At 40.1% G+C, this 19,639-nt stretch overlaps 1 protein-coding gene across 5 annotated transcripts in view; it reads left to right on the plus strand.

Moving 5' to 3' along the window:
* Positions 1–19,639, plus strand: part of INPP4A (inositol polyphosphate-4-phosphatase, type I, 107kDa) — an 83,043-nt gene that overhangs the window by 13,948 nt on the left and 49,456 nt on the right. For all 5 annotated transcript variants that reach the window (XM_009323607.1, XM_009323622.1, XM_009323629.1 and 2 more), the window contains exons 2-7: positions 10,295–10,357; positions 12,517–12,735; positions 13,567–13,611; positions 15,070–15,188; positions 15,301–15,417; positions 17,120–17,199. In XM_009323607.1, the coding sequence (XP_009321882.1) occupies positions 12,630–12,735; positions 13,567–13,611; positions 15,070–15,188; positions 15,301–15,417; positions 17,120–17,199 (467 nt within the window). In that variant the 5' untranslated portion in view covers positions 10,295–10,357; positions 12,517–12,629. The remainder of the gene's footprint in view (positions 1–10,294; positions 10,358–12,516; positions 12,736–13,566; positions 13,612–15,069; positions 15,189–15,300; positions 15,418–17,119; positions 17,200–19,639) is intronic.

The following is a 19,639-nucleotide window of genomic DNA, read 5'->3' on the forward strand; positions in this document are numbered from 1 at the left end:
CTGAGTCCTAAGGTGGTGGTGGGGATGTGGAGGTGTCTCAGCAGTTGTCAGCATCTGTCCTGGTTTTGGCAGGGGTAGAGTTAATTTCCTTCCTAGTAGCTGGTACAGTGCTGTGGTTTGGATTTAGGATGGGAACAAAATTGATAAGGCACCGATGTTTTAGTTGTTGCTAAGTAGTGCTTACATTAGTCAAGGAGTGAGCGAGCGGCTGCGTGGTGCTCAGTTGCCAACTGAGGTTAAACCATGACAGCATCTAAAGGACTTCAGATGCTGACCGGAGGAATATGATGTTCCTGTTGATAGTTTTCTTCTTCTTCGCTCTAGGATCCACTTGGGGTCATTTTTATGTTTGCTAACGAGCTTTTAAACTTGGCTCTTTCTTCATTGGTCTGCAGCTCCATGTTACATCCAAATTTACTATATGTGGTACCTTACATACATGTTAGATACTATTTCTTTGTGCTGTTTGTTACCCCTAAAACCAGTTTTGTCCAGCCTGAAGTCTGCAGTTCTTTAAGTGAGCATGGGTGGGTTGTCTATAGCCGCAGTGTCTCCAAGTGTCAACTCTGTACCCGATCTCTTTTTATCCCATGCTTGTACTCCTCTCCTCTGCATCCTGTGTCTCCACTTTGCAAGGCATCTCCTATCATACTAGGCCTGTATTTTTCTACACTAAATCATTGTGTTAGAGTTGTAAAATGGTGATGGTACCATGCAAAGATAAACAAAAGTAAAAACAAATTAGCCACAGACATCTGGGCAGTTCGAAGAATTGTTGTTACAACTAAACCAAGTTTGATTGCAGGCTGAAACAAAGTTACAGGCAGGTCAAGAAAAGTTCAGGCAAAGCAAGCCTGAAAAGCCCAGGTCCTCAGGGTTTGCAAGCCCCCCCTACAAGACTTACGGCCAGTCACTGGTGATGGCAATATGGTATTACAGGGCTACAGGGTAACAGTGCTGCAAGGGCCAACGATGAACTCTGGCAACACATTAGCTGTCATGTTACCACCATCCCTTAAATACAGAGGTCTGGGTGTAATCCCCAGCTCAGAAAGTTCCTAGGGTGCTTGTCAGCTGAATCTGGGAGTGCAAACCTGGAGATGCCTCACAAAATACCAGTACTGCTCATTATACTGTTTTTCTCAGTCTCCAGCGCTGCCCGCTCTCAGAGAGGACTCCAGGCTTGATTAACATTTTGCTCTGACCCAGTCTTTATTTTCAGCTTTTGGTCCCTCCTTTTTGCCAGAAGGTACTGCCTCTCTAGCAGAGACACTGGATGTAGGAACGTGTGCCCACACTGAGGTGCAGTTAAGTATCTTAGTTTAACCTGTTGCTGAAAGTGGCTTTGATGAGATGGTGGACTATAAACTTGTGTGGCTGAAGTGCGGGTACCTGTTCTCATCTGGGCCAGAAGAGCAAGACAGGTAGCTGTGGGCAGAAGCACCATCTCTGCTGCCTTGCCTTGGAGATTTGACTACTGAGGTAGGCAGCATGCTTATGAATTTCTGAGAAGGTGAGGTGGGAGGCACCAGGAGTTAGCAGGAGAAGCTGGCGTCACTGTTGCTTGCTTTCAGCATGCAAAAATTGAGAGTCAAATATATCAGTCGTGAGAGTTAGTCATGAACTTTAAGAAATGAAAGTAATTTGGGATGCATCCTTCACATTTCAGGCTTTTCTGTATCCATGCGAAATTTGCTTTTAAAAAAAGTGAGATTCAGATAAACTTGGCCTGTAGTAACACACCACTTGTATGAGGCATGTTAGTGCTTGGAGAATTGACAAAACTCTGACATTTAAGCTCGTATTTTTGAGCACTGAGTGCTGCAAGGAACTCAGCACTAATATTTGCCCTTTGTCCTTGCGTAACATTTATATCTTTTTGTGGTTGTTGGTACCATCTCTGCTGTAGTTGTTATTTTTTTTTTAAATAAACTTTTGAAGCCCACTAGATTACGTCAGTTCTAAAGATTGATCAGTACTAGTTGCTGAAAACAAACCAGCAGATTGTGGTTACAATTATTTGAAAATTGTTTATAAAAACCCTGGGCTCTAGGAATGTGAAATCTGTGGCCAAAGCCTGTAGAAGTCTTAATTTTTCTCTGAATTTTGGACTGAAATGTTTATTACATTTGGTCTGCTAGCGGATGAGAGTAAAAGAAAATAATGTAGTCATAGCAGAATAAAGTGTTGCACAACACATACTGCAGCTATACAAGTACTTGCTACATTCTCTGTCTGAACAAACTGCTTTAATCTGTAATATGTTGGAGTGAGGAGACATAAACCTTCTAAGTAAGTACCCGCAACATTTTTATTTGTCCGCAAGTGTTCACGTTTGCTCATTTTACACATTAAACCAATCAGAGTAGTAGAAATACCTTTAGTTACTCTTTCCAAACTTTATCTTTTATTTTGTCTTTTCTGTCTTAGAGCTAGCATCGTAATATCCACTGCAGACATTTATTTTCTATAATAGCTCTTTTGTTCAATCACACCTCAGCAAAGAATATAGTATTTCAGTAAGGCTGATAGTCAAAGCTTGGAAACCTCATGGAAATTTTCACAAATAGGGGACAATTGTTGAAATATGATATTCTAATAGAAAGCTGCTGATCTTGCATTGGAGAATGTTTTGTAATCAAATTCATAGAAATATTTCAGTAATATTTAGTCTGATCTCCTCTTATGAGGTCACCTCAAAGACATGCAAGCCACTTATGGTCTATTTTTTTTCTAGGTCGCATACTTTATTTATTCTAGTTTTGTGTTACTGATTTAGGCCTTTTGAATTCAGTAACCTAATATGGCAAGTTTCAATATATTCCAGATATTTTTCCAGTATGTTTTAAAATGACCCGTGTTTGTCAATACATGTAATCTTACCCACACTCTGCTACAAGTTAAAAATCTATTTAGTAAATGATATTGTCAGGTTCTGTTAGCAACAGTTCAGTTTATACTTGACATGGACTTTGCTTTTTGCAAATGTGGTGAAATATACCTTCTCTTAAAATCCAGGTGCAGTTTATTCCATGTTAAAAGTACATCGGCAAATACGTTGGTCAAAAAATGTAATTATGTTCCTGGTAAAATTACAGCTTTCTATGAACTATTTCACTGGGCCTTGCTTACATCTTCCTATTTCTTTTTTCTTACCTAAATTCTAGACTTACTGTCTGCTGCTGATAATTCTTATCAGCACAGTCACTAAAATGAAACTATTGTTGTTGATGTTGAAGTGTAGAAATGTTGGTTTCTCTGAAGTTACGGTCTTAACCTGTTTTTTCTGAAGAATGTCAGAGGTGTCCTTCCTTGTGACCTGCAATGGGCAGATGGTGACATTCTGAGCCCTCTGAAAAATTACTTTTTCATGTTTTCTGGCTTTGTTGGGAAATGAAATTGTGGCTTCCTTTTCTTAAAGAGAGGTGTCTGCAGCAGTTCCTTGCCTACAGCAGAAAAGCTTGGACAAAGTAGTGTATCTCAGACCTTGTTGCTTCATTTCCCACTTCCCCTTGTCATTGGCCTTGATCAGAATACAGCTGCTGTAACCGCGTTGCGAAGGGCAGGGAGGATATGTGGTGTCTGTGTGCACGTGTGGGAGGGAGGTACGGGACGCAGGGAGGAACTGGGACAGCACATCTGCATCCACCGACCCAGAGCGCACCTGCTGCATTGGGCAATGCAGACACAGGATAACACGGTCCCTTTAGTCATCCCTGAGTCTCCTCTTGCTCTTTCCCAGTGCTTGTGCTCCTGAATAATTTTTGAATGTATAAACACTTTTGACTATATAAAGGTTGCATCTTGCTCAAGACCGACTCGGAGATAGGCTTATTTCTTCTTTCAGTGTCTGTCTTGAGGCATAACTAATGGCTGACAGGTGATGAGCGATATCTTTTGCTCTATTTAGTCCTGAGTCCTACCACTTCTTGAGAAGCAGCTCAGCAATCCATCTTTCCTCAAACCTACCAGCCCTACTCCCTTTTGGCTATCATCTCAGCTCACACCTGCCTTTATCTGGCTGGTGATAAAGGTGGAGATAAAGGTGGAGATATCAGGAGGAGAACCCTGTGTGAAACTCCGTAGTTTCTTCTCACAACTTGGAAAAGAAAGCAAACCAAATGTTGGGGGTCTTTGGCCCAGATCCTCAGAATCTGGACAGGGTTTTCTGGATGAGTTTGAAGTCTTTGACAGGGTCAGCAAAATGGGGTCTGCATGCTGTCTAAATAGATTTTCAAGGACAATATTTTCAGAAACTGGCAAGACACTGAAGCAGCATCCCCCCCGCCATTATATCTTACAGGGTGATCTTACCGTTAACCGACAGGGTAGGATTGGCATGAAAAAGGATTCCTTTCACTGGGACAGCTGTCCCACCGAGGTGTTGAAATGGGAGCAGTGGTGGGAAGCATAGACTGTTGTTGGCCTGGGTGGAGTTGGATGCTTATGCTTCCAAACTGCCAGCGTCCCACCACTTGTTTACATGACTCCAGAAAGGAATCCAGGAAAGAACCTTGCAGTCAACATCTTTGGCCCACAACAACCCTTTCTCCCATTGATTTAGCAAGATCAGGGTAAACAAACAAACAAATAATTTTATTTTCCAGGAAGAAGAAATGAAAGCAGCACAAAGGAATCAGATCTCTGGAACAAAAAAAGAATTATTTCATTTGAAAAGACATCCAGTATCGTGGCCATTAGGCATAGTCTTGGCTTGCACTGTGTAAGAAGAAAAGATACATGGATCAGAAATACATGCACAAAACACAGTTAGGAGTACAAAACAAATGTTGGTGGAGAAATATGCATCAGCAGATTTGTATTAGTAGCATAAGATTCCGGTTTTGTTATGCTGCCTAAATCCTGGTAATAACCTTTGTGGAATATTACTCCCACACTAACATCTATTTTAAATTTTCTAAATACTTGACACTGCTTCATTTCCTGAGTCAATTAGTTATGTCTTGTTGAAAACACATACGTTGGAGAAAATTCACGCATTTCTGGTTTGTCCTCTGATGCTGCTATGTATTTTTAATTTATATAAATGTTTTAAACAGTAAGCGTAGGAATCACAGAAAGTCAGAGCAATGCCACGTAAAAATGAAGAGTGCTTGGGAAATTTTTCCGGTGTGCCTGTGACCTAATGGAGCTTTCCGTCCGTGTGGGAAAATGTAGTGTAAGGAAAGTAAATGAATGGTTAGTCGGTGACCCTGGAGTGCAGTCCCGTTGCACAGGTGGAGCTCATTGTAACCCAGTGGTTTCAGAGCAGGGTGAGAGATCCCGTCAGACACACAGAGGACAGTGCTAACTGCTGGTTGTTTTGACCAGAATACACTGGCTTCAACTAGTGCTATGTTAGTCTGTGAAGTGGATGAGTATTATAGGCAGATAGAACAGATAGTTCCCTAGACTTTTTGTTGTAATCCAAGCTCGACCAAAACTACTGATTACAGATCTAGTTTCAGCGCTTTTATCCCTCCGTGTCTTCTGTGGTCCCCCTCTTTCATTGCCTGTATGCTGAAGGATATTTTACTGCCATCTGTCTGTAATCAACAGCAATATGAAATCTTTAGCAAATGTTAAGGTGTGTCTAGTTCATCTCCATTTCAGGTCATAAACTGTTGGGGTGGGGTTTTTTTGTTTTTCTGCCTTTGTTCCCCTACCCCACCCTTTCCTGGGACGAGGAGGAGCTCAGAGAGGGGGTTAAACTCTTTGTTTTTTCCAGTTAGAACAATGCTATTTCTGCACTGTGAGCATCATGGTTATGATGAAAGAAGGCTTTAGAAGAGGCAGGCTTTAGGAGGGTGTCCAAAGGACCATCTAATTCAGAAATGTGTTTCCAGTCCAAACTCCTCAACAGAAAATGCGTCCCCTGTTCTCATGGGCTTTTCCATGTCTGTATGGGTAGTGTGAGAACCCTAGGTCATGAGGAGAAAAGTCATCCCATGCACAGGAAACTTCACCACAATGTACCCAGCATGGTTCTTGTGAAGAGGGTAAGATTAATTTAGAATAAAGACTGTAAGCTGTTTCAGTTTCTGTTGGTAAAACAACGGAGGAGGCTGAGAGCGTTGGACTTCAAACTGCTCTGTAGCAAGACTCATCATTTTCCATAGCATTATGCTGTGCTCAACGTGATAAAAGCTGTTCTGCGAAGTGAACCAGAGGTGTGCTTTTTCTTTTTTAGTTAGCAAACATGTGTGTTACAAATGTTTGCTTCTACCTGTGGGTGTGCATATTTTTGTGCTCATAGAAGGAGTACTGAAGAAATAGAACTGTTGTGATTACAAGTGAAATTAAAACAATATCTCATTAAGTTAAGAAGAATCCTAATTGTATTTCATTTGTGAATATAGACAAATAGTCTTAATTTGCACAAAGAACTAAGTGGCCTAAATTACAGTTTTCTATTAAAAGTACTCAAATATATTAAAGAGATAAAATTAGATTTTTAGATTAATTGAGTTTGCTGAAGTTCATGGGGGGAAGGATCAAGAAGAAAGTTTGTGACTTACAGATTTCTCTATAAATAAGTGGGAGAGGGTGGACAGGAAAGCAAAAAGAAAGCAAGCTACTTTCTGCTGCTGAAATGGCCTTTTATCTAAATATCACTGAAAGGTTGCATTTGGGGATTTCCACGCTGCACAAATACATTCATTGTATCTTGCGGTAGTTTATTTCATTCTCTTGCGGAAGACTTTTCCCTGTTCTTGCTGAGGTCACCCACTTGCTCAGAATCCTCAGGAGGGCTTCAGAGAGAGTGACAAGAAGACTCTTCAGGGCAAACATATTTTTGTCCTTGGTAATCAGGATTCTGGTCAGTGGGAGAGGGGGACATGGAACCAGCTTGAGAGGGGAACCTAGACTTAGGGGGCAGACTGAGAGGGGGAAATACAGCCTCTTTGTGGAGCTGACGGACTAGCACCTGCCGAGCATGTTCTTGGTGGGGAAGTCATTTCAGTTGGAGGCAAAGGTCCATAATGGATGCTGGCACCACTTACTTTCTTTTGCCTTCCCAAGGGGCATGGTAAGTGGGATGTCCTAGATCATGGGGTAACTAAAGGGGAGTGAAACTCTGTTGTCAGCCAGTGGATCTGCAGTAGATGTTGTCTGTGTTGCTGCCCCCACCAGTTTGGCCGGAAGGAAGAATCTGATTCAAGGTGTCAAGCTCATGGCTCTGAGTTTTCCTGTTGTGGTGATCTGTGTGAGATTCAGAACATTCATTAAATGAGACAGAAGAGAGAAGCGCTCATGAGACTGTAAAAAAATAGCTCTTAATCAGTGTCGGTCTTAGCAGGCTTTTGCTGGGAGCTGCTGTCCTTGAGCTGCTGTTCTGCTCTTGGTCTGCCTCTGCAGCCATGAGTGATAGGGTTGGTCCAGATCTTCACCTCAGACCCTGAAGGAGGTCCTGGCATCTTCTTTGAAACAGCTGTTGGAGATGGGATGCTGGAATTGCTGGAAGATTGGTCTTGAGCCAGCATGGCAAATCTTGTTTCACTACCAAGGTTTTCTATGGTTGGAGGTAAAAAAGAAGAAAAAAAGAAAAAAAATCTATCTGGTAGGTATACTAGAGTTGGTACTCTTACATGGAAGGCAACATAGTCATAACTTAGCAGAATCTGATATTTCATCTTTTCCATTATTTTGTCCACAATGATATAGTTAATAAGATGTTAGTTGGAAACTTGGCCATGTTCCAGATCCAAAATACTTACTGTTTCAGGCAGAATTCATTTCCACTTTTTTGATCACTCAGTGTATTGCTAAAACATTTTCAACCTGACTACGAGAAACTTCTTACGAAGATGTTATCTGAAGTATCCAGTTGGCTGGAGGAGCCCTTTTGTTATTTCAGAATGGATTGTTCAGGAACAGGAACCCTAATTTGTAAGGTCCAGAGAGTGGACCTCACAGTCCAGAGAGTGGTAGAACTAATTGCAGTTCAGTAAGTACCTCACAAATACTTTTTCACTCCCCCTTGGAGGTGATGGTAAACTTTTAGCAGGATTGCATTCCCGGACATTTTTTTTTTTAGCGCATTAAAGAAGCTATCGTACTCTGCCTTTCTCTATTACTCTCTTCATGTAGTTGTATCAGTAACATTTAGCATTCCACTGCTGTTGCATTTTCTGCTTTGGCATGCCTCTCTACCTGATAAATGCCGTAAGCCCAGAGCAATATAGCTGTAGAAAAGTACAGTCTCAAAGTAGATTTTAATTTAGACTATAATTGGGAGTAGCCTCTTTCTCCTGCTTCTTGATGTGTGAATTGCGAAAATTCTGTTTCTTACAACTGTGTAATGAGTGTCAAAAAAGTAGGTGTTAGGGTGAAAAAAGGTTTGATCTCAGCTGACACGTTTGTTTCAAGGGGTAGTTTGGTAGGAGATTTTTTATTTTTTTTCAAGAAGGGAACAGACCAATTCACTTTGCCAAAACAATTGTGGTGATAAGGAGAGTATTAGCTTGTAGTTGTACAAGCTAATCATCAAGGGATTATTTTGGGGCTGAGATGATCATCATTTTTGCTTGAGATCTTGCAAGCAGTCCGAGTGAGACCAAATGTCTGAAAGTTTCAAGCCCATAGGATGTGAGGACATGCAGCTGAGCAGAGTGGCATTTGCTTCCCACAGCTAACTGCCAGGACTGAAGGTAGCAGGCCAGAAGTGGCATCTGATGAAGATCTTTTCTTCTGGTTATGTGCTTTTGTGCTAATAGAGCACCAAATAAATATTCACATAACAGAAGGGAGGCTTGTTCAGAAGCCTTTTCTGCACAGTGGAAATGACCATTACTGGTATTGGGGGTCAACAACACCTTATCATACTTCTGTTGAAGCCACAGTTGAAAACTGGGCTTGCAGCAAAACTTCATGAAGTGCAAAGCTGCACATATTGCCAGCATCCACTGTCTGCAGTATTAGTAAGGACAAAGGCTATGTGTAGATGCATCATGCCATCTTCAAGACGGGGTTTGCCTGGACATGAATTACATCAGCCTTTGGGATTGCTGGCTGCAGGAGTGGTACCAGTGATTGGTACCATCTAAGGAAACTATCCAGTGTGTTAATACTACCTTTAATTTGGTAGGCATCCTACCTCCATTGATTTCTATCAAAAACATGATCATGAAGTTGTAATGGTGGAAAAGGTTGTAATTCAAGAGAGCGATCAGAGCACCTGTCATTTGGGTCTGTCAGGCTATGCAGTGAATAGAGGGAAGTCATCCCTGCCTGAGCTAGCATGACTGTGGGAGGGATCCAGTTTGCCCAGCTGCAGCATCAGGCCTAAGTTAATCATCTAAATTCTTTCTATAATTAGAGAGAGAGAGGTATCTTCATGGGGTGATTCATCCCACCTACCTTGGAAAATGGTGACTCATTCTCTGGAAGTGCCTGTGTCTCACCATTGACTATATAGAGAACCTAGGCAGTGAGTTGAGATCAGATACCTGCCTCCTATGCAATTTAGGTGAGAAAAAACCCTTTCCATAAGTGGTAAGAGCTCATACCTCTGTTCTTAAGCAGTCTGGGGTAATTGGTAGGGCTGGGAATTAAATCAAAAAGCTCAGACTGGACTTCCCCATCTCTTTTATTGTAGTATGGCATACATGGGAGGTCTTAAAGGGCATATCCTATCAATGCAAATGTACTTGAATGAGATGGTATCACTAGCAAATACAAACCTTCATTTAACCTGTAGTAGATTTAAAAATAATTCACTTTTCCTGTATGCTTATTGCTAGCTGTTCATAGAAGCCTGCCTCACATAGTAATTTCACCCAATGGAGAAAGAGCTCTACATCCTGATCTTTTGAACTGTGTTTTGACACAGGATCTTTTCTCCTGACAGCGGTGATTATAACTCTTCCAAACAGCAAAATTTTGAAAGTTTAACTATAGAAAAGCAAGCGTAGTAACAAATGCTGTCTCATACTCAACATATCATATACATTCCTTTTTCTTAGTAGCACCAAGCCTTTCAGTAAACACGTTAACATAGGTTTCTTACAGCCATTCCACCCACTCACCAAATGCTGACCTGAAGTCAGTCCTTTTCAGTATAAGCTTATTTCTTTGTGCTCCTGCTCTGACTGACCAGTGCTATGACTAGTCCTGGGTGAGGTCCGGCAGAGGATCATACTCTTTTTCTATTTTCAGTAAACTTTAATGTGAGAGCTAGTAATCAGAAGTTAAATTTACAGTTAATCTGAGGATGGTACCTGCTCGTTGTTTGTGATTTATGCTGTATAAAAAGATTGCTTATTTATGCTGATTATATTGTCAATTTTTTTAGATGTGGACTTAACTGATGTTATGATATGCAAAATCCCTCCACACATGAGGAAAAGAGCCCTCTGTAAGTATGATTCGTGTAAGTAAGCTAAAAAATGTATCATTAGGTGAGAAATTAATATTGCAATTTAAATGACTAGTTGAGAACTTGGAGAGCCTTGGAAAATTATTACGCTCAGTAATATTTAAATAGAAATAGTTTCAAAACAAAGAAAATACCTGACCCTATTTTAACTTCTCAAGGATTGACCCTTTTTAAGGATGTCAGCAACTACAGAGATTTTAGCTGAAAAACAACTAGTCTCTTTAACCTAACTGTACCTATGTGAACGTGTTAGTTATTCTCTAACGAGGTATTTGTAGGATTTGGGGGAAGGGGCTATGGCATCCTGCCTAAATCTCTGCAAGCACATTCTGTAGGTGTTCTGTTTCATTAGGCAGTTAGGTTTAACGGACTTACAAACTATTAAATGTCACATTACATAGAGAACAAACCAAGGAAAACCTATTGCTGAAAGAAGGGAAAAAAAAATTAGTAGAATGGAAAGACTTGGAAACTGGCAAAGAATTTTGACGGGAGTTTTATTTGACTAAATTTTAGGACATTCAATACTATTTGAGAAAGACTGGTGATTCACTAGCCGCTTAACCACGTGCATAAAACCAACTGGACACAGTCCTGAGCAAATTGCTCCGGGTGACCTTGCTTTTGAGCAGGGGGTTTGGATTAGATGAACTCCAGAGATCCCTTCCAACCTCAACCATTTTGCGATTCCATATGAATTGGAAAACTGCCTGCTTTAATTTTTGGCTGTGATAAATTATATCTGTAAGCAGAATGTTGTTTTGTATGCTGTCACTGAGTTTCAAAGCTTTTGGGGATGGGACGTTCAGAGGTCTCAATTTCTGCTTCTTCCACTCAAGAATTTACTTTTTTCCTACTTGGAGTTGGCTTACGACATACTGTATAAACCTGAGTTGAATCACTGAGGCAAATTATTAGTTCTGAGTAGCAATAGACTGGTCCATCTGGTGGACATGGCCCAAATTCATTCCTCCCTAGAATGAGCTCCCCATTTAAAATCTCATTCCTAAGCTCATGTAGATGGCCAGGGTTGTGTTCAGTTCAGTTGTCTTAGATGCTTAACTTGCATCTGAATTTTAGACGTCCAGTGAACCAGTGCTAGTTAAGAAGATGCTTGAGTTCCCTGTGGAGAGAGGGAGATTCTTTTGAAATCCTCCAGAGGGAGATGCTGACTAGTTAAATTTAGAGACTTAAGCAGGTTGAATGTTCCTTTGGAGGCCTTCGGACAGTTTTAAAATGCCTATTTAAAACACAAGTAAAAGCTAGGTGTTTTATTTAATTAGAATACATCTTGCCTGTTATTAGGTCCCTCAACCGAAGAGGAATTAGTCACCATATTACTACCTTTCAGTTTTATCAGATTTTGCTCCTAATCTCACTTCCTAAATGGATGGATTTTGTCATAATAGTATGAAATGAATACAGAAGTTCCATAACCACAGTGCTAACGTGGCTGACAGAAGGAACATTCAAATTTATCAGCCAAACCAAAAGCACCACGTTTAACAACGTAACCAAATTTTCTATAGGCTGTGTGCTTCTTTCCTAGCACGACACCCTTTTGCTTTTTCTTTCCATCACTATCCCAGAATTTCAGCCTTGCTCTGGCCCAGTAGGTTTTACTTATAGTTTTCAATATCCCTTTCTTATGGCAGTAGAGCCTGGAATGACACAGTGTGCTAACACTAACAACATTTCCTGCCCTTTTTTTCTGCGTTCTGCCGACCCATTGTCCCTTTGTCCTTATCCCTTGTCCTACCTCTACAGACAAAGGCCCCATCTGACGAATTTACTTGTGTTCCCCAGGGATTATGAAAACCAGGAAACTTCATTAAGGATGGTTTAATAACTTAGACAAAGGAGAAGGGCAGCTGGTCTGTTAACAAGTCTCTCTCAACCCCCATTCTCTGACAGAAGAGCCTTTCTTACATGTGGTACAGTCTTCAACAATTTGCAGTAAAAAGCTACAGATGTACGGTTCATGCAAATTGAGTTACTGTGCATTGGATCGGCCTTGAGCGTTTTATTTGAATGACCTGAGGCAATTTTATGGCAGTAGGTTTGCTGCTGTTAAAAAGAGCAGTAGCTGATAGTGGCCTAAAATTTTGGTGTATGTTTTTGCTCTCTTTATTGCTTAGCGTGGTAATGTTAGAGGAATAGCAATTGGAGGCAACCTGCTGCACTCTGCTACTCTGTAAGACAAACATCAGTAAAGCCAAGCAGCAAGAAAAGAAGGGTTCTTCATGACAAAATGACAGCAAGAGAACACAGTCCCCGCCATGGTGCAAAATCCCGCACCGTGCAACGGGCCTCCACCATTGATGTCACCTCTGACTTGCTAGGCCTTTCTCTAGCAGGTATGTACCTTCATGCCACCTATTGCTCTGTTGCTCCTTTCAGAATCTACCTTGTACTAACATTGTTGGGTTTTTTTAATTGCTAGAAGATTTAGATGTGTGTTTAGATGAGATAAAGGAATTATACTAAAAAATTAAAAAATCTTAAACTTACCATTTTTAAAATAGACAAAACATTAAAATTGGAGATGGAAGGAAAAAAAGAAATTAAACTAGACTTTGTACAGTTATGTTTATCAGTCAAAAATAAACTACAGGGAGAGAAAACAACAATAGAATGTCAAGGTCGAGGAATAGTCTTGGCAACCTCCTTGTTTGACATTGTATAAAATTTTCAAGAGAGTTCAGGGAACTGATAATTATCTCCCTCATCTTGTATGGTGAGTAAATCAGGATTGTAACCCCAAGAGGCTTTCGTTGATTAGTGAGAGACAGGTACTTTCAAACTTCTCCCTATTCACTGACCACAGAGGAGACGTATCTGATTTAATAATTTGGAGTTAACAGTGGTTCAGACACTAAGTGGCTTTAATCCTGTTGTTTTCTACTGAGATTGGGCGTTTAATATTCCCATATTCCATATAATCTTGCATAGGTTTACGTATTTTAACATGTTTTATAAAATGAGATCATCTCAGGTTTTTCAAATCATTTTTAGATACCAAAGATTAGCTAATAAATATTTTAAATACAAGTCATGGCTCATTGAATTAAAAATATTAATTTTTTCTGTAAAATTTAATTTCTTTCCCTGTATGACTGCAACTTTAGGAAAGGATTCACGTGACAGCAATGTTTGGCTAATCTTGTGTTAATTTTTCTGATTTACAGGAAACATTCAGGATCCAGATGAGCCAATTTTAGAGTTCAGTTTAGGTAGGCTTAATGATTTTTATGCTAATTTTGATGGTACATGCTATTGAGTATGTGTGCCTTTTTTTTAATTGTTGATTTTGAAGTGCCTTTCATATAGTAAGGATTGAAACTTTGCTTTGATTTTTATGGAGATCTGGTACAGTTTTCTTGCTGCCTGTACAGTATCTTTTGATAAGCAACCAGCAGTTTGATTTTGTGATATTTTTAAAAGTCTGTAATTAAAACATCTGTCCTATAAAATTTTAAATGTTTACTCTGTGAATGTTATTTTTAAATGTTTGTTTTGTTTATGTGAAGATACGGTGAAACTGTCTTCAGTCTCAGTATAATCAAAAGTTCAGGTCTTCAAGCAAACTGAAGATTTGCTGGAAACACCATTTTAGGACAGAATATTTTCTAAGAGTTACCAACTATTACACATACCTTCTTTCCTGTGGTCTTTTCTGTCAAGCGATAATGTGAGATGCAGAAGTGACCTACTTTCTGGGATGGTTAAATTTGGACAAGAAGCTTGTGACCTCACTTGAAGAATAAGTGAAAAATATTTTCTTCATGAAAATTCAGTCTATGTTTTCAACTGCAGCATGGTTTTCTTGGCTCAATAGTGGACTAATGTTTGGAAGGTTATGCTCTTAACAGTATGTTTGAAAAGAAAAACTAGAAAGTTTTCTCAGATGTATGTAATTGTGTTATGAATAATAATCTTAAGAACTCCTTAGAGCTGAATAAGGTACTTAAAATATTTTCAGATAAATTAAAAATATCTAGAACTGCAAAGCTGTTTAGTGTGCATTCGAACATTTTGCTTGCCCAGATAAATTTTAGAATTAACTTTCTGCATCTAGCTGAAGCAGAGTCAGACCACACTGTAGCTACCTCTATCTGGCTAGATAGAATTTCGCTCTGAAGTTTAATGTACTTGTATAGTCACTCACTGAAATTTTTGGTAGTTGTTTCCTACTGACCATAGTCCCTTCCCAGCAGTTAAACTCACAATAACATTTTAGAGGAAGTACATTGCTGTCCTTTTACAATTACAAGCTAGTTGTCCTCCTTGTATTGGTTCTCCATGGCAAAACGCTGTTTGGTAATGGGCTTAATGGGGCGTGACTTCAAATCAAATGCAGCCGTGCTCATGAGATTCCCAGAGGAAAACCTATGCATGTATGCTGTTCTAATGAGCTGTGCCAGGGGAATGGATAGGCAGGTGTTAGAAGAGAACAAGTTTAAATTACAGCTCTACAGCTCGGAGCCAGGCTGATCTGATTGCACGTTTACTGTTTGCATGCACAAAGGTGAGTGATGTCTGCCTTTATAGTGTGGCGGTAGAATGAATATTAGTCCCTTCATGGCTTTATTGCTCAGGGTATGTAATATGCTTTTATAAAAATGTAGAGTCTTACAGCAATATGAAAAAGATCCTGAATCTAAATTTATTTATCTGTTGCATACCTAAAGCTTGCAGTGAGCTGCTAACTCCATCGCTAGATCGAAAACCAAATAGTTTTGTAGCAGTGAGTGTAACTACACCTCCTCAGGCGTTCTGGACAAAGCATGCACAGACAGAAATTATTGAGGTAAGTGGTGAGGTACTCCTGGATTAGATATAAAATTGAAGCTAACACAAGGAGCATTTCTTCCTCACAAATATCACCTTGCATTAAATTTTGCTTTTTTTGTTTATTACAGGGAACAAGTAATCCTATCTTTCTAAGCAGCATTGCCTTTTTCCAAGACTCTCTTATCAATCAAATGACACAAATCAAACTCTCCGTGTATGACGTCAAAGATAGATCTCAGGGAACAGTAAGTTTTCTTTATTCTGTTGCCTCCCCAGTCAGTGTGGAGCAAGGAAACAAGAGGCAAGGAGATAAAACTAGTTACTTTTGTGGAAGAAAGCAAAGGAGTAGCAGCATCTATCCTAGAGAAAGCAACATGGGTAGGGGAAGGAGGGACAAATGCTGTGAGATGGACTTGGCAGAGTGGGGAGCACTGCCAGTTTTCTCAAATAAGGCTTGTTGGCAGCAAGTTTGGGAACCACTGATTTAAATTAAGAGGTTCTGTCACTTATTCTCTTCTGTTGTGGACCTCTTTACTGAACTAGATAACAAATGGGATCCAGTACTCCTAACTGAAGCTTCTAACCTGTGCCGAAATGTTGGGCCCATAATGAAACAGTCCTTATAAATGGAGCTGCTAAATTCCATGTGTACTAGGCACAGTCTGGTGGAAGTTTTCCACAGGGAGCAATCATGTCTGTTTAAGTTTAGGAACTTTAGAAGTCTGTTTCAGGACCTTAGACTTCTCTCACTGCTTAAAATCTAGATGCAAGCTGGTGATGAAGGCAGGCAGATTAGATTTTACCAGAGGCTGCTACTGGCCTCTAATCCACGTTGTGTGAAATGGGAGGAAGAGAAAACAAAAGCCCCCTGGATTCCCTGTAGTATTTTTGCAGAGGATCACAAATTGTAAGATAGAACTTGCCATTAAATGTTTTTAATCCAAAATAATGAAAAAATCATAATTGCAGTGTCCAAAACTTAATTTAGTAAAAAACAGGCCCACACTAAAGCCACCTTTTTCTCAGCGGGGGACACGAGTTCAAATTCAAGGTGAAAAACATCAGAGGAAACTTAACTATTTTGGAGCGCTTTCTAATTCATTATGAAAAATGGTTATTTGTTGTCTCAGAGACACTTATTACTACCATTATCTAAAATTCCACAATACCAAAATTTGTGAGTGTTTTTATGAAACAGGAGATTGATTCTGAGTAGAAGGTTGCTTTCAGGAGAGCATCCATGCACTTGGCTTCCTGACACACAGGTTCTCTGGGCTATTTTGCCTAGATAATTTTTTTGCGTTGCTCTCAGAAATCCCCCTGCCCTGATCCCTTAGTGATTTTGTTCAGGTGTAAGATTTATTCCCTTACTGAAAAAAGTCTAAGTGCCAGCTCTCCCAGGTATGTACTTGGATCTGTAGGCAACTCACTCTGGACTGTTGCCCAGATTGCTGTTTCAGGTCCCACATGCCTGCTTTCCCATGGCTTCCTCAGGGGTAGCAGGGCATCTCTGTAGAGTGCATCATGGGGAGGCTCTGGGGAAAAAGGAATACCTCCTGAGGAGGTGCGTTCTTCAGGAAGAGCCAAGTTGGGGTCAGGGAGAGAGTATGAAGTGTCAACCTAGTCAGTCTGAGTCCCATTCAGTCATTGCTTTCAGTGTTCCTGTATTGCTGGGCCTAAGCTTGTATATATTGAGGTGCCTCCCCTCAAATCCTAGAGAAAGAAAAGGGCTTATTGTCCTCCGATAGAAACAGGATTTTTGATAAAATACCAAATTTATTAATTTTTAAAGGGGTTTAATTAGTTATGCATGGGAATATGTAATTATATTTTTGTTCTCAAGACTATTGTGCACAGTAATTATATTTTGGGCTTTGGTGGTGTGGACAAAGCCCTTGTTCATTGTAAAGGTAAATAATTACAATTCCAGTACTCCTCTTCTTCCAGATGTATTTGTTGGGTTCTGGGATGTTCACTGTAAAAGAACTTCTTCAGGAGAAGAATCACAGGTTGCACTTAACACTAAGGTTTGTAATGTTCTCCTCCATTTAGGAATTAACATTCTTAACTCTAGAAAGCATGCTTAAGATGTATTGAAAGCTGTCCCTGAGATGTGGTGAAAACCTTTTGTTTGTTTTTTCAGTACCAAGCCACTATTAAGGAAAAAACTGTTTTATATTGCATGATAATTAAAACATGTAGAACAAGACCGTGGTGAATAATGTTAGACATTGGTTCTAGTTCTACAAGTCAAGAAAGTATTGTCAAGACCAATTTCATTTTTGTGCATTTCATCCTGCCACCTCAGTGTATGTGTCTGTGGAGAGTGGCAAAATAGAGTATTTTTAACTGTGCTGATGCATAAAGAGCCTGTGATGGGGAGAATGAAATCCATCAAAACAGAGGCTTGTCTTAGCTGTTTGGAATATCTTGGCTTAGATAAATCTAGGCTCTATTTACTATTTCAGCGCCTGCCTATTGCTAAATTGTGTGTTTTTTGCTAAGTAGTCTATTTATCAATATAATACACTAGGAATAGGAGGAGTCACATTACAGCAACATTGATTGATGTAAATTTCTAGTTTAATTCATATTGGAAACTTTCATGGAAGGAACATGACTCAGGAGGGAATGAAAAAGAGGGTGTGAGTCTAATACCAATCCTTAAAGTAGTAGTTCTAATCATAGGAATCAAACCACACTCGTGAAAGCCGGTGTGTGATGAAGTTAAGTGCAGGGTTGGGGAATAATGAAGAAAGCAAAGTGAGATTAAGAAAAGAGAGCTCCGATGTGTAAATGCACATTGTAGTAGCGCGTGTTGAAAGTAGGACAGGCATCCCCGTCAGAGAAGGCAAGGGGAAATCACTTGAAGGGGGGGGAAGCATAATCAGAGAGACTGAGGGTGATGGTGTTGGTAGTATTGGCGTAATCAGTACTAGAAGCAGTGACTATGATAAACTTGCAGAAATTTCTTAGCCCAGACACAACTAACAAAACATGGGCAAAGCTTTTCATGGTAAGAGAAGAGATGGGTGAAGTTTTTGGCTTTTCCACAATGTATTGTAAAGAAAAAATTGACATGATTTAACAGGGGAGAGCAGATGAGGGAAATGAGTCAGAAAAGACACCAAAAATATGACAATGATAGTTGGTAAAATAGTCTAATTTATCATAGGTGTGAAGATGAAGGTGTCTTGAAGGAGATGAAAAAGAGGAGGAATGTGATGGCAGGAGTTTCACGGTTGTGTTAGACATGGTTATTCTGTTAGGTTTATTCTTCCATGACTAAGTTGAAAATGCACTTTATTAAACTCTCTTGTTTTGATAACAAGTGTATTCTGATTATCAGATCAAAGTGTGTAAATACATGCATGTCTTCTCATTGTCACGTTACCCCTCAGATGTATAAGCTGGATGCTGAGCAATGTCTGTAAACATGCTGCATGACTTGGATAGTTAAACCTTTTCTTGTAGTCATCTTGTGAGCTTATTTCTTTTGCCTCCGCAGTATGGTCTGCTCCAGAGACTTTTTTTTTTGTCTTAGTTGTCCCAGCATATTTTTACGTGTAAACAACAATCTTAAAATACCATTTAGAATCTATCTTAAAATAACAGTCTCTGCCAAAATTACTGTGTGTCATGGGTGAGACAGAATAAATGACAGCTTGTGGTAGATCTGGGTACTGGTGTGTATTTAAAAACCAGCAAGATTAGAGCTTTTACCCTACTTGATTCCCTGTCTCTTTCTCACTCACTCATTCCCCCCTCAGTCATGTGTTCGTATGGTCTCAGCTTCCCTCCCCAGCAGGGAGATGGCTGCTGGTCTGGGAAGGTGGGGCAGAAGGTTGTGTCAGTTTGTGCTGTGCAGGTCCTCAGCTGTTAGTGACCTGTCTCAGCTGTTAGTGGCCAGGTCCCTGGGGGTCCCCGGCATTTGTTTCCACGCACCTCCCTGATCTCCAGGATCTTCCTCCACCTCAGGCATCTTGCCTCCATGGAGAATCTTCACCACCACTTTCCCTAGACCACTTCTTTTCTGGATTCTTCTTTTTAGCATCAGCTTTTCTTTCTGGAATGTCAGGCCCCCAGTTTTCCCGATCTAAATAGTCTATCTGCAGAAGCAGAAGATGTGATCAGCATCCTAACTGGTGGCCTTGACTGACTTCTCTATTAAGTGGACAATTTGGGATGTGCTACTTCTGTTTAGTCCACGTATTATCAAAATTTACCAGTTGCAACTGTACCAGTTGCAGCTAGCAAGTAGCAGGCTTCTGACTGAGAGTTAAAAAGTTCGGTTGCAGACATTCACACGCACAGGCACACACACACGTGTGCATGTACATCCAATTATCTGCTCCCTGCTAATGTTCACAATTTAAGCTGCTTTTGCCTACAACAGGCTAACTGTAAAATCTGAACTCTTTCTGCTTTTATAGAAGTATTGAAACACATGCATGGTTTTAGGTTGCC

Source organism: Pygoscelis adeliae, unplaced genomic scaffold (genome assembly GCF_000699105.1).
Source record: "Pygoscelis adeliae isolate BGI_AS28 unplaced genomic scaffold, ASM69910v1 Scaffold50, whole genome shotgun sequence".
NCBI lineage: Eukaryota > Metazoa > Chordata > Aves > Sphenisciformes > Spheniscidae > Pygoscelis > Pygoscelis adeliae.